We start from the raw sequence: 13,550 nt of genomic DNA, 5'->3' as shown, positions 1-13,550 counted from the left end.
TTTCGATGAAGATTTATGTATACTTTTGTTCGATTTGTAAGATAGCAAAAACAAAAAAACTCTCGTGATATTTTTGTCAGGCTGGAAAGTAAAAGGCCATCCGAAATGGAAAGTAAGAAAATGAAAATGGTAGAATGAATGTTTTTATAAATGTAGAAAAATGAAAAATACAAAAAGTGAAAAAATGAGAGACTTGCGCTATTTTGAGCTTTTTAAAATGAACAAAACAAAAAACGAAAACAAAACATATATGAAAAACCAAAGAGTAAATAAATAAAATATTGTATTTGTAGTAAATTGGCATGCTTGCTTATATTTGATATGAGTTAGTTTGGGAACAATGAGGTTGATGTTGATAATATCCTTTGTTAATCGAAGCTACAAAAGAGAAAACATACATGTACTCGTATAGGAAAAATATATATACTACTACAAATTATACATATTCGCTCCGTTTATCAAAGAAAAGATGAGAAAACCAATGAAGCAGGAAAGGGCTTTAAGTCCACATATATCAGTAGCAAATAGAACTGCTTTATAAATTATTTAGTTGTGTTTTTTTTCTCCCTCTCTTTAAGTATCCTATATACCCTACTTGAATAAATAAATAAAATAACTAACGAGTTGCTTGATTAATAATTATGAATTGTTTCCACAATTGTTTAATTAATGTGCAATGTGTGTAATGTCTAATGTGTAATATCATAGATCAAAAGCAAACTAGAAATTATTGTTTCTCAACACATACATACATAATAATACTCGTAATAATAACATAAATAATATATATGCGCTATATTGTTTTAAACCAAAACTCAAAAGTGTTTATATACAAGTTAAGTTTATAAAGAGGCAACTACTGTTCCTTCTTGGGTTCATCTTTAGTGTTCTCCAGCAACTTATTGAGTTTCTCCTCGGTGAGAGGTCCGTCGCTATTGAAGATCTTTTCGATTTCAGCTCGCTCGTCCTCATCCATGTCCTTGCCGTATTGCTTGGCAATGGCTTCGAGACGTTCCTGATTGCGCTTGAGATGATTGGGCAGCCAGAAAATAGTTTGCACCATTCTAGCAGAGGAAAAGAATTTAAGATAAAATTGTATATACAATGATTAAGCACCCACTTGAGGAATATAAACCCAGAGATGGCCAGCAATATGCAGAGTCCCGATGTTTTGAACATAGTCCAATAGTCCACAACAACCTGCTGATGCTTCATTGTGTTGATTTTATTACGACTTAAGCTCGTTAATCGTTGCTCCACTCAACGCAAAAGTGTGTTATAAATTGCCTTGTCATATGTGTGTCTTGTTTTAAGAGCACCTGCAAATGTTGTGGTCGTGTCCTGTCGCTCGGGTCACCATGGATCCTTATGCAAGCACATACGTGTTGTCTGACAATACGACAGACCAATCGAATGTGTCCGTTCTTTTTGCCTTTCTTTTAAATCGATACAGGGGGGCGTATACGTCATATGTGTGTGCTCTCACTCTCGCTCTCTGAAGTCAATAAATACGATTAGATACTCGACAGATAGACAAACTGGAATATTTCGCAGCTGTAATCATGATTTTAATTTTATTAAATTTTATTGCGATCGAAACCACTTCTAGATTTATTTATAGTATCGTCAGACATTTTTGATTGAAAATTTCTGAAAAAAAATAACACAGAAATAATGATAATGAACAACATGAGTCGTTGAATAGGCGCAATTGTAAATTAGACAAAAGTCTTAGAAATCAAAACATTGAGAGCTGATTAGGACTCGTGCCTATATATACTATATATGTTGAACTCAGGGGGGGGCTTTGGTGAACTTCCCCAATCGCGTAGTATCTACAGATAGTAAAAGGCACTATCTCGGTGATAAGACATCCCTGCTAGTATATAAGGCAATGCCAGGTGGTGGCACACGTCAAAAACTTTTGCAATGAAGCGACTCATCTTAATGCTTAGCGTCCTCGGCGTTGTCTTGGCCGCCAGACCCATCTCCGATTGCGTAAGTGAAGAGGACACTTTGAGAAGGAATCCATTACAACATTTACCTCTCTGATAGGGTGAACGCATTGAGGACGATGGCTATCCCATGGAACGACACACGGTGGAGACCAGCGACAACTACTATCTAACCATGCATCGCATTCCCTATTCCCCCAAGACCGGCAACACCGCCAATCGTCCCGTTGCCTTCCTCATGCACGGCATGCTCAGCTCCAGCTCCGATTGGGTGCTAATGGGTCCCGAGAAGTCGTTGGCTTACATCCTCTCCGACGCTGGCTACGATGTGTGGATGGGCAATGCTCGTGGCAACACTTACTCCAAGTCTCATAGGTATTGGCCCACTTTGTGGCAGATCTTCTGGAACTTCAGCTGGCATGAGATTGGCATCTACGATGTGCCCGCTATGATTGACTATGTGCTGAAGGTGACGGGCGAGAAACAGGTGCAGTATGTGGGTCACTCCCAAGGCACCACTGTCTACCTGGTCATGATGTCTGAGAAGCCCGCCTACAATGACAAGATCAAGTCTGCCCATTTGCTGGGACCTGCTGCCTACATGGGCAACATGAAGAGCCCGCTGACACGCGCCTTTGCTCCCATTCTGGGTCAACCCAATGCCATGGTTGAGCTGGTTGGCTCAATGGAGTTTATGCCCAGCAATAAGTTCAAGCAGGACATGGGCATTGCCATGTGTCAGGCTACTTCCCCTTACGCTGAGATGTGCGCCAACGAGGTCTTCTTGATTGGTGGCTACGATTCCGAGCAGCTGGACTATGTAAGTCTAAACAATTTCCAAACTCATTCTTTAGCTAAACTCCATTGCGTTTTAGGAACTTTTGGAGCACATTAAGGCCACTTCTCCCGCTGGAGCTTCGGTTAATCAGAATCTGCATTTCTGCCAAGAGCACAACTCTGGCAAATTCCGCAAATTCGACTACTCGGCCATTCGCAATCCCTATGAATACGGCAGCTTGACGCCTCCCAACTATAAGCTGGCCAATGCCAAGGCTCCTGTTTTGCTTTACTACGGTGCCAACGATTGGATGTGCGATGTGGGTGATGTGCGTAAGCTGCGCGATGAGTTGCCCAACATGAAACTGGATTATTTGGTGCCCTTCGAGAAATGGGCTCATTTGGATTTCATTTGGGGCACCGAGGCCAAGAAATACGTCTACGATGAGGTATTGAAGCAAATGAAAACCTACGCATAGGTCTTCAATTTATTGGTTGCGAGCACAATAAACGTTATTAGCAGGACAGCAGAACTGAGCAATATATACCGTCTATTCCACAAGGAACTCGACCAAGTACTCGATCTTCACATGATCTTCCTTTTGCAGGCGTCCAAACATGCGATAGTAGCCATTGCGCATCATCTTCTTGATCTTGGGCGTCTCATAGGGATAGTCCTTGAGGTGATAATGTTCTGGTGGCAAGGGACAGGTATCCGGATGCGGTGCATTCGAGTAGTCTTTTAGCTTCTCGTAGAAGAACTTCTTGTAGAAGGTAGACATAAATTCGCACACGCCTGTGTGCAGTCTTTCCGGAGATTTCTTGTACTCTTCATCGGGTTTGTGGGCATGATAAAGTGTGATGTTTATCTATTGTATGTTAGTGATGCGATTAATTAAGTTACTAGCTTAAATACTTTTTGGATTACCTTCCAATCATTGTCCAGACTGACGTGCTGCTTGAACTCGCCATTGATAATCGCAGTGCCGTCATCCTGTTTGATCATTTCCACATGACTTTCGAAGTCCACATCGTCCTCCATGACCTTTTCGAACTTGAGTAAAGTTATCTTGGCATCCTCTTCAGCTGCCACAAGGATGACAGTCAAGAGCAACAGTGCGAGACAATAAAGAGCACAGGCCATTTTGATGACAATTGGGATGATGTGGCTGCCTGCTCTGCCCTTTTATTAGCTGCAAATTATTGCATGTGTACATTGCGCATACGCCACGTAAGCGGATGCAATCACACAACATGCTAGCGGAAGTGGAACATGTTGTGCCTCTGATATTTCCCGTGTTAGATAAAATGCAATAATTTTTGGAACAATTGTTTATTGTAGTATTAATCTAGTGTAATACATTTTTTTTGAACAGCACTTTTTACACGAGCTACAAGCTTTTAATTTTGTTTTGCATTTTCAATGGAATTTTGATTTACACCTGAGATTACAAAATGCTGGTGCGATTCCGTTAAGATATATTTAAACGGAAATTGTTGTCTACTCGTAACACCAAATTTCGCTGTACAGAATTTTGATAGAGATCTGATCAGACTCTTGCGATTTAGTTAGGATGTCTAAAAGTCATTTCTTAAAGGAATTCTTCTTTAAAACCAAATTTTATCAGTATTTGTAAACAATTGGCTTGATCTTTTCGTAGCCGAAATGCAGACGCAGCTGCTCCAAGAACATGAATGTTAGAATCGTGAGCGGTACAATTCGAACAAGAGCCGGCACATAGCCCCTAAAGAAGCCTTTCGGGCCCAGCTCAGCTGTATATCGTATAATGTCCATCAAGCCTGTGAAGTCTCCGGGCTTGGCATTCATTATACGCGTCTTCAGCACATCTACGGGCTGTGTTAATGTTGTTGCCGTAATGCCAGCGAGTAGCGAGGCAGTAAAATGCGTTACCGAGTTGTCATTAAAGTGGGAAGAGCTCAACATAAGCGACTTGATCTGATCATAAAATGCCAACTGACCAATGGTTATGAGACCACCTCTAAAAGCAGCAATAGTTGCGCCTGTGAAGAGCCTACGAATACCTTCCTGACGATACGCCTTTGTCAAGCCATCAAATGCGTGCTTGTAGCTAGGTAAGTACTATACATCACCATCGGATTTATCAGCTTATATTTTCCATATGTTTACTTACTTTCTGCGCTTTTCTGGCGGCAATTTAACATCATGCTGCATACGCACGTTAATCATATCTGCGGGAGCGCCAATAACACCACCAAGCACGCCACATACTCCAGCCAGTCCAACCTTGCCGGCAAATGTTTCGGTGTTCACATAGTCCTTACCAATCTCGTAGGCGCCAAAGCGCGACATAGAATACGTCAATTGTCGCATTACTGAGGCCGAAATACCTCTGTAAAATCCCAACAATCCACGCTGTCTAAAGATGATTAAAACAAGTTCTAAAATTGACATTTTCGCCTGTTGTGTTTGCAAGTTGACTTTAAGCGTATCCAAGGGATGCGTTAAGCTAGCGGCCATCGTAGATGCTAGACCTCCAAAATACCAGCGTGAATATTTTTCTGTGGCCATTGTCGACTATTTAGAGCTTATCCTCGTCACAAAGATAAGCTTATCGTTTACATAGTTTTAATAAAAATTTAAGAAAATTTAATAAACATTTTGTGGGAACCAAAACCACTTTAAAATGTATTTAACAACATTTTCAAAAACATTGCGACTTCAAATTAAATTTCAAATTTACGCGCACACTCAGTATTTAAATCTGACGTTGTAGCACACTGTTTGCTTACAATACTTGCCACATTTTAGTTAGATTTTTCTGATGGGGTGGCAGCGCCAAAGCGAACAGCTGTTTTGATATTGCAAATTAACGAAATACGTGTGTGTTTTATTGTTTTGTGTAAATTAAGGCAAATTTTTAAAACTACAACCAAGTAAGTAAAACAAGTTATCTTATCGAGTGTTTAGATTGGTTAGTTAATTGTCCCAAATTGTATTTGCACGAGTATGCCGCATCAAGTGGCAGAGTCTGAATTGCGGCTTTTTGATTGGCATTGACATTGACCGTGGTGTGTAAACTTGGCCATATTTATTTTGACCGCTTGTTTTGAACGCAAAATATGATAGATAAGGCATACTGATGCACATTTTTAAATAAAACAATTTTAGATTTCATTTTATAATTCGCATACACAAGTATGTAAGAATGTACAACATATATATTTCCAACAATAAAAGCATTTCCGTTATTACGAGTTATTAGCATTAATCAATTATTTAATTACAACTAAAACATCTAGCATTTAGTTCAACACCCTCTGCTCAGATGGAATGTTTAGGATTACGGACTGGATTTCTTAGTCTTTTCATAGCCAAAGTTCAGACGCAGTTGCTCGAGGAACACAAACGTTAAGATCGTTTGCGGTCCCAACCGCACAAATGCCGGCACATAGCCCTTAAAGAAACCAAGTGGACCCAGCTTGGCAGTGTGCCGTATGACATCCCACAGGCCATTGTACTCGCCCGGCTTGGCGTTCATCATGCGTGTCTTCAGCACATCCATTGGCTGCGTCAATGTGGTGGCAATAGCGCCGGCCATGAGCGAGGCAGTAAAATGTGTTACCAGGTTGTCCTGGAAGTGGGGCGTAGTCAGCAGATACGATTTGATCTGATCGTAGAACGCTATTTGGCCAATGGTCATGAAAACGCCACGGGCAGTTGCTGTGGTTACGCCGGAGAATAGATTACGCACGCCTTCATGACGATACACCTTGATAAGGCCATCAATTCCATGCTTGTAGCTGTATTCCATAGAAATGACATCATTATTAGGAGGTTCACATTAAAGGCGTTTTAGGAGTTGGGGTTACTTACTTTCTGCGCTTCTCTAGCGGCAACTTAACATCGTTCTGCATACGGACGTTGACCATATCGGCAGGTGTTCCCACAATGCCACCAATTAGACCCGATAGACCAGCTAGGCCAATTTTGCCGGCAAATGTGTCGGTGTTTATGTGTTGTTTACCCACTTCATAGACACCAAATCTCGTAGTGGAATACGTCATCTGACGCAGTATGGATGCGGAGAGGCCATTGTAAAAGGCCAGCACTCCCTGCTCTTTGATGATTTGCGGTATCAATCGCACCACCGACAGGTTGCCCTGTTGCGTCTGCAGCGTGACCTTGATCAGGTCCAAGGGATGTGTGGCACATGCAGCACCCACACTGCCGAGGCCTCCGAAGTACCAACGTGCTTGTTTCTCTGACATTTTGTTCAGTTAGCTACAAAAGACAATTTTCGAAAAACATTTACATTACTAATATTTATTTATCGCTGGGTTTTAATTTAATTAATGCGTTGATTACGCACAGTTTGAAAAGTCGATAATCAAAACTTTATGTTGTGGTGGGTTATCATTTTTCGTTTTTTGATGCGGACACGGTGTTTAAAGTGTTATGTCATCGACGTTGTACGCGCACCATTCTGCAGGAACTAACTAAACGTAAGGATATACACAAATCAGCTGAGGAAGGCGACTTTTAGACGGCCCCAAGCGCCCACTGTGGCGACCCCTAGCGGCAGACAGTAGATGCCGCTATCAGCTGTTGTCTTGGGTCTCTCTTATCTCTTGTCTTATCTCAAATGCTCGTGGATATTATAAAGTGGCATTTACTCTGCGATAACAAAACTCAAATTTATCTTAATCAAGCCAAAGGTCTTGTTGTAAAATAGGTTCATTTTGGCTTTAACAAAAACCATTTTAGTATTTCGCGCCATTTTCATATATTGATTTTAAATTGGTGTCGTTAAAGTTGCCACATCTACAAAACTTCTTGGTAAGGCGAGGTGTGTGGCAACACTTGTCAATCAGCTGCTTGAGGAAATGCAGCCACTCTAAACTTTCGAGTACAATTATTGTTGTTTTGGCAAAAATTTATAAAGCTTTCAAATTGTGTTAAGTGTATAGAGAAATTATACAAAACTTTAGTGGTATATGAGGAATTGTTTTGGTGAGTTTAGTGTATGAGTAATTATTTATAAAAATTGAAAAAAAAAAAACAACTACAGTTCAGCGCAGCTTTTCTAATTATTTATTAAGTGTTGTCTGTAATTAACACGCAACACACGTTATGCAAAAAGATGCATTATTTATATTTTCTCTGTTATTTTTACTTGACTTTGACATTGTGCAAGGCACTGTTTATTATTCGCCATGAATTTGCCGAATTGCCTTTATTGTGATAAGCCATTTGCGCACCTGCATTTTTACGCACACATGCAAATAAATGGGCATGTTTGTGTGAGTGTAAATTTGCAATGGATATTGTACCTTAAGAATTTGCTCAGTATTATCTAAATATTAACCGGCACACCCCAATCACTTGTTTATCCAGACCTAAAATTATATTTATAGAGGAAATTTTGTTTTTGGCACCTTCGATACAAGAGTATCAGCAATAAATTGAAAACAAATACACTATAAAGATACTAAAAGTTCGATTCGTTTCGTCTGTGAACTGTTTGCTAACCTCTATATGTTTTCATGCATGTATGTAGTTATTTGTTTAGTCATGAATATGAGCCGGTTGTGCTGGTTTTTGGCTCCAGCTCCAGCTTATCGACTTTTAATTTTGTTGCGTTCACCCGTGAATTGATAACACACACATACAGTATGTAATACAAATGAAAATCGCAGCATACGACATGAACGCATGTTGTTTTGTCATTGTTTATTATTTATTATTTATTTATTTTCCGTAGAGATACGTGTGAACCATGCCACGTGCCCCAAATAGCCTATAAATCACTTGAATCGTATTTGTTTTGCCAAAAATTAGCTCCTACCCGGCTTTTTTTGTTCTTTAAATCTTCTTTCATATAAATATACTACAAGTCGACAGTGTCTGCCCTTCGCTGCTGAGGTTAACATTTGTACATATATATAATATAAATATAAATTTGAAACAATTGCGTGTACATCTGAGAGTATTACGTATACGAATGCTGGGTAGCTGGAAAGAATAGATGTTTCTTTTTTTCTTTACGGTTTCGTAAATGTTCAACGATCATTTGGTGAAAGAAAGTGTTGCTAGTCACGATTTTACCTTGCAATGTTTACTGTATTTTGACTTGTTTTTTATCTGATCATAAATTTAATCGACTTGTTCAAAGTCCTCTTATTAAAACGTATCAAAACAAGCATCACATGATCCACATATATACATATTTATGAATGTGTACAATTCAATGCTAAAGCAGTCGTGCCCCCAAAAAAGAGTATATATGATTGCGCCCATATAATCACACACACACACACATATGTAGCTGGACATAAAGCCTGATATGAACAGCTGACTGAGGAGCAAACACATTTTGCACCCGTAGATCACGAAACATCGCGTGATATTTCCATGATTTCTCTCGCAATTTATTATCAGACTGAGTCTGGTAGTATTTTGAAATGTCATATTTGTCTCATCAAATGCATTTAACACTATAAGGTTTAATTGAATATTGCACAGTGCACATGTATGTAAATCAGCATGTAAATAATGCTGCAATTGGTTTTGTAATTTTCCGGGCATCTGTTGGAAACTTTACCTTGAAAAAGAAACGCAGGCGTCGTTTGTTGTTATTTTGCTACTGCTTAATTATTTTGTTTTATATTTTTGGCAACACCGATTCACGCGCAGACCACGCACAGTTGTTAAACACACACACACGCGCGCGAGAGAGAGAGAGAAAGGGAGGAATACAACTTCAGCGCGTCATTACCACAGCGAAAACTGGTCTGGGGTAATGGGCCTTCTTTGCCGGGTTTTCTTACTCTCTTGTCTGCTGGAACAAGTCAGGCAGGCTGGCAGCACGACGTTGTCGGTTGAGCACACAAATCGTACTGATCGTCAGTTGTTGAGTGGACGAAGCAGCCGGCCAGTGAGCTTCGGCTATCGTTAGACGGCTGACTCTCTTTCTCTCTCTCGGCGAAATGTTTGGCTTGGGGGGTTTATGTTTTATCGCCGCTTAAGTGACAGCGCGGTCAAGGCGAGCACACTTTGCAAATGTCGCAGAAGTGTGATGGGATCGGCTTAAGTTAGTCAGTTGTCAGACACTCTCCGGTAGCGTAGCAGTTCTATCCATCAAGTGCGAGAGCAACGGCCGAGCCGCGAGTTAGAGCGTTTGAGAGAAAGAGAGTGAACGAACGGGAGCGCGTGAATAAGCAAACATAAATTGGTGAGAGCTTTTTTTACATTTTAACCTTCGTCCGCTCGCAGTTGATTTGTTTGCTTGATGTGTGCACGAGTATTTGTGATTCCATTGTACAACTACAATGTTTATGGAATTATTGTACACTATCTGCTTTGTAATCGCTCCAGAACGGTACAAATCAAATCGTACACTCAGCAAATTTTGCACACTAATTTCTTATACACTACACACTAGCAGGTCTATGCTGTATGTGTATGTGTGTTGAAAGTTTTAATATCGAATTGTGTCATATGGTGTTTGACCGACCTTTGCTATTTCAAAATACTCTGGAATTGAATGAGTATTCTAACTATTTAATTTCTCTGGACCGCGTACTTTTTAAATTGTTGTCAGGGAATTAGCTAGTCGCTCACACTTTTCTTTTTTGCTTAAGATTGCTGAAATTATGTATTTGAAATGCCCTTTATGTAATTAACCACATAATTTGGCCGGCCTCGATTGGCCATGTGCTGGGCAAATTACCCACCGATCAGGCGCCAGTTGAACGAATGTACATATAATGAGTTCATTTCAATTTAATGTCCATTGACGCAATAAGTTTTAATTATTATGTTCGTAATGTGAACTGTTGCAATGTTCTTATATGGGTGCAATGCACATTGAGAGTCAAGGTTTAATTAGAATGTTGGCTTTGTTAATTCACAATTAGTTTGCACTGCAAATACTTACTTTTTGAATTCGATTGCCGAGCGAGAGTTTACACTTAGCGCATTGTGTTGCTAAGGCAGAGATTGGGTGTGGAAGTAGCTTTGAAGATAATTCCAAAAGCAAATTGCGATATTAAAATATTTTAATATTTGCGTGCATAATGTGAAATGCAGCAACATGTTTGTTGACTACATTTATCCTCATTAGCTGTTCTATTCTTAATATAAAATCAATAAACAGACATTCAATTTGTTTCATCCGAAGTAGAATTTGAATAATCAATTCGGCTATCAGTGTGAATGTTGCGAGTCTCACACTTTAGTTTTGTGTCTTCGAATCTTGGAGACTTTGGCATTCAAGCATCGGTGGTTCAGTGGTAGAATGCTCGCCTGCCACGCGGGCGGCCCGGGTTCGATTCCCGGCCGATGCAACTAGATTTTTTTTTGGGTTTTCGATTTTTTGGTTTTTATTTATTTACATTTTTGCTTACACATTTATTTTGCTTTTTAATATTTTTTTTTGGCTTAGCAAATAATAAACTGAGTTTTTCTACACTTAACATTAGTCATTAGAAAATGTCGTCGGTAGCCAAATCGTTTATAATCGTTGAAAATGGCGTTAAATTCAGTAATTCAATGACCACTTTTAATTTTCTTTAAAATATTAAAATTTAAAACTAAATTTGTAAATTAGCAACCGGGTTGAGTTCAAAAAGGTTTTGCCGCTAAAACGTACTGGCAATCCAACCAAGGCTTAACGGCATCAATGCAAAATTTTTCACATTTTGTTTCAAGATTAACTTATCTTGGAAATTCTATAATTATATTTGCAATATCTATACTCACCACTTATTAATTTCTTCTGCACAATGCAATTCAAAAGGAGAGATGAAAAATTCAATTGAAATTATTTTAAATGGTGATTTTTCTTTTGTTTGTATTGATACAATTCAATGATACACGTTGTATCTCAGACGTCATAAACAAGCCGGAAGAAATTAGGAATAAAACTATACTACTACTAAAATAAATTACTAATCATAGACATATTTTTCAAAAATAAATATTTACACTAGCGGGATAAAGGCAAATGTTTGAAAGCTTTATCAAGAGCTTTTACGTTGTGTGTAGGCAGGGTACAAATTGTCAGTTGGCGACATCGAATTCATCGGCCCATTAGCTCAGCTGGTTAGAGCGTCGTGCTAATAACGCGAAGGTCGCGGGTTCGATCCCCTCATGGGCCACTTCTCAAATTTTTTTTGGGTTTTTTAATTTTTTTTTTTTATTATAAAGAATTGTTTTTCTGATAATAAATTTATATTGAGTACGCTTCACTTTCATTGATTGCTGGGTTATTGGCCAAGTGTGTGGCTGACAGCCATGATGAAGTGACAAAATGAAAATGTTTACCATTCCAGCTTACCGAAGCGGGGCAAGTAAATAAATAAAATAAGAAAAAAAGTCAATAGTCTGACGCCGTTGCCGCCGGTCAAGTGAAGTGTCCTGAACTTAGGCTGGCTGGCTGCACGTGACCCGTCGGCCGACCCGTTGGCTGTCAGCAACGCCGAATATTGCGCTGCTAATTAATTGAGTATACACTTTATGGCATTTATAAATTGACTAAACGTATTCACTTGAGTTGTTTCTTTGTTGTTTGCATTGCAGCGCCCTTTTTGCACGATTTGTCAACATTATGGCCGCCTCAGTGCTGCTCGCCTGCGGATTGAATGAGCAGAAGTTGCCCGGCTTTGTGCACATCAGTGAGGAATCGAATGTGGACGGCAGCTTTCTGATCAGCTGCATTCTGGGACAACGTCTACGCATCTCGAATGCGGGTACACTTCTCATCTGCTTGCAGCATCATTATCAGCATTACTTCAATGCTGGCATGCGTCTTGGATACAACTCGAATATCTTTCTGGGCAAGACTCTGAATGTCATCGATGTGCTGAGCGATATGGCCCAGCAAGGACTCGACTGCAAGTGGCTGCGGTCATCGGATGAATTGACCCTTACGGAACAGCTCATCGAGGACATACGCACGCAGTTGGCCAACAATTATGCCAATCGCACCAGTTACACCATACTGATTGACAATCTGTCAATTCTTTTCAATTTGGGTGCCAGCAAGTTGCATGTGCAACAATTCTGTCAGTCTCTGGCTGCCCTGGCCAAAGAGCACGAGAATCTGACTGTCATCACGAAGCTAAGCAACAGCGACATCCATCAGCTGACAGACGACAATGTGGCCAAATTGGGCAATGTGCGCATCCAGGTGCTGCGTCTCAAGAGCGGCGTCTTCCGTGAGGTCGATGGCAAGCTGCTCATCGAGCGAGTGCTCGACGAGGGCAGCTATGCCTGCGAGCAGTCACGCAAGGAGGTGCTCTATAAGGTCAACGATCGCAATGTCAAGATATTCAATCCCGGCGAGATTGGCGTTAAAGTTTAAGCTGCCGCCCGCGTTTTGCTTTACTTTTGTACGAAAATTTATTAAAGCCATTTTTATATACACATTAATTAAGAATGCATTTCGATTATAAAGAAGTAAGCGATGGCACTTGATTGAAATGCTTGAAAATGTTTTCAACACTTGTTACCACTTTGTGTGTGTGTGTGTGTGGCCTGCCAGTGTCTATCGAATGTCATGTGCCAATAACATCTGGTGTTTGTTAGTTTCTACGTTCTGGCTTCTAATTGCGTTGTCCTTTTCGTTGTATTCACATCTGTTGACGTCACGCCAGCTGCCCGCACATTGATGAACAAATAATGATGAATTCATGTCTGGTCATGACTTTACAGCAGCCGCATCAGCATCAGCATCAGCATCAGAAACCAGTTCAGCCAAAGTATACGAAAACATTGTCCAGTGAAGTTCAAATGTCCTTCAGGCTCAGCGACCGCACAATATACTTATAGCAGGA

General features: G+C 40.1%; 6 protein-coding genes and 2 non-coding genes across 14 annotated transcripts; 4 read left to right on the top strand and 4 right to left on the bottom strand.

The window, feature by feature from the left end:
- Positions 1-688: 688 nt before the first annotated feature.
- Positions 689-1,473, bottom strand: LOC117575180 (uncharacterized). The gene is made up of 2 exons (XM_034259289.2): positions 1,121-1,473; positions 689-1,064 (listed from the first exon to the last, which is right to left on the bottom strand). Exons 1-2 carry the CDS (start codon positions 1,213-1,215, stop codon positions 857-859), a joined length of 303 nt encoding a protein of 100 aa, XP_034115180.1. The 5' UTR covers positions 1,216-1,473; the 3' UTR covers positions 689-856.
- Positions 1,474-1,910: 437 nt separating this feature from the next.
- LOC117574192 (lipase 3) lies at positions 1,911-3,265 on the top strand. The gene is made up of 3 exons (XM_034257890.2): positions 1,911-1,998; positions 2,056-2,775; positions 2,831-3,265. The coding sequence occupies exons 1-3, from the start codon at positions 1,930-1,932 to the stop codon at positions 3,209-3,211; spliced, it is 1,170 nt and encodes a 389-aa protein (XP_034113781.2). The 5' UTR covers positions 1,911-1,929; the 3' UTR covers positions 3,212-3,265.
- Positions 3,266-3,279: 14 nt separating this feature from the next.
- Positions 3,280-3,897, bottom strand: LOC117574197 (uncharacterized). Its single transcript, XM_034257900.2, has 2 exons — positions 3,661-3,897; positions 3,280-3,601 (listed from the first exon to the last, which is right to left on the bottom strand). The coding sequence occupies exons 1-2, from the start codon at positions 3,874-3,876 to the stop codon at positions 3,284-3,286; spliced, it is 534 nt and encodes a 177-aa protein (XP_034113791.1). The 5' UTR covers positions 3,877-3,897; the 3' UTR covers positions 3,280-3,283.
- Positions 3,898-4,049: 152 nt separating this feature from the next.
- Positions 4,050-5,424, bottom strand: LOC117574193 (mitochondrial dicarboxylate carrier-like). 2 transcript variants are annotated; one of them, XM_034257891.2, is made up of 2 exons: positions 4,886-5,424; positions 4,050-4,822 (listed from the first exon to the last, which is right to left on the bottom strand). In XM_034257891.2, the coding sequence occupies exons 1-2, from the start codon at positions 5,281-5,283 to the stop codon at positions 4,357-4,359; spliced, it is 864 nt and encodes a 287-aa protein (XP_034113782.1). In that variant the 5' UTR covers positions 5,284-5,424; the 3' UTR covers positions 4,050-4,356. The 2 variants fall into 2 exon arrangements, with proteins under 2 accessions (XP_034113782.1, XP_034113783.1); XM_034257892.2 differs by having other exon boundaries at positions 4,648-4,833.
- Positions 5,425-5,531: 107 nt separating this feature from the next.
- On the top strand, positions 5,532-13,142 carry LOC117574195 (uncharacterized). Of its 3 annotated transcripts, none has more exons than XM_034257896.2 (2): positions 5,532-5,648; positions 12,295-13,142. In XM_034257896.2, the coding sequence occupies exon 2, from the start codon at positions 12,323-12,325 to the stop codon at positions 13,076-13,078; it is 756 nt and encodes a 251-aa protein (XP_034113787.2). In that variant the 5' UTR covers positions 5,532-5,648; positions 12,295-12,322; the 3' UTR covers positions 13,079-13,142. The 3 variants fall into 3 exon arrangements, with proteins under 3 accessions (XP_034113787.2, XP_034113789.2, XP_034113790.2); XM_034257898.2 differs by lacking the exon at positions 5,532-5,648 and adding an exon at positions 7,586-7,725; XM_034257899.2 differs by lacking the exon at positions 5,532-5,648 and adding an exon at positions 9,804-9,946.
- On the bottom strand, positions 5,891-9,615 carry LOC117574194 (mitochondrial dicarboxylate carrier-like). Of its 4 annotated transcripts, none has more exons than XM_034257893.2 (3): positions 9,317-9,615; positions 6,589-6,996; positions 5,891-6,515 (listed from the first exon to the last, which is right to left on the bottom strand). In XM_034257893.2, exons 2-3 carry the CDS (start codon positions 6,981-6,983, stop codon positions 6,056-6,058), a joined length of 855 nt encoding a protein of 284 aa, XP_034113784.1. In that variant the 5' UTR covers positions 6,984-6,996; positions 9,317-9,615; the 3' UTR covers positions 5,891-6,055. The 4 variants fall into 4 exon arrangements, with proteins under 4 accessions (XP_034113784.1, XP_034113786.1, XP_034113785.1 ...); XM_034257895.2 differs by having other exon boundaries at positions 9,543-9,578; XM_034257894.2 differs by lacking the exon at positions 9,317-9,615 and adding an exon at positions 7,085-7,210.
- Trnag-gcc (transfer RNA glycine (anticodon GCC)) lies at positions 10,990-11,060 on the top strand. The gene has a single exon. It is a non-coding gene; the product is annotated as a tRNA-Gly (tRNA).
- Positions 11,800-11,873, top strand: Trnai-aau (transfer RNA isoleucine (anticodon AAU)). Its single transcript has one exon. It is a non-coding gene; the product is annotated as a tRNA-Ile (tRNA).
- Positions 13,143-13,550: the final 408 nt, after the last annotated feature.

Source organism: Drosophila albomicans, chromosome 2R (genome assembly GCF_009650485.2).
Source record: "Drosophila albomicans strain 15112-1751.03 chromosome 2R, ASM965048v2, whole genome shotgun sequence".
Lineage (NCBI taxonomy): Eukaryota > Metazoa > Arthropoda > Insecta > Diptera > Drosophilidae > Drosophila > Drosophila albomicans.
Note: the sequence above shows the minus strand (reverse complement) of the source record. Positions and strands in the feature narration are given on the sequence as shown.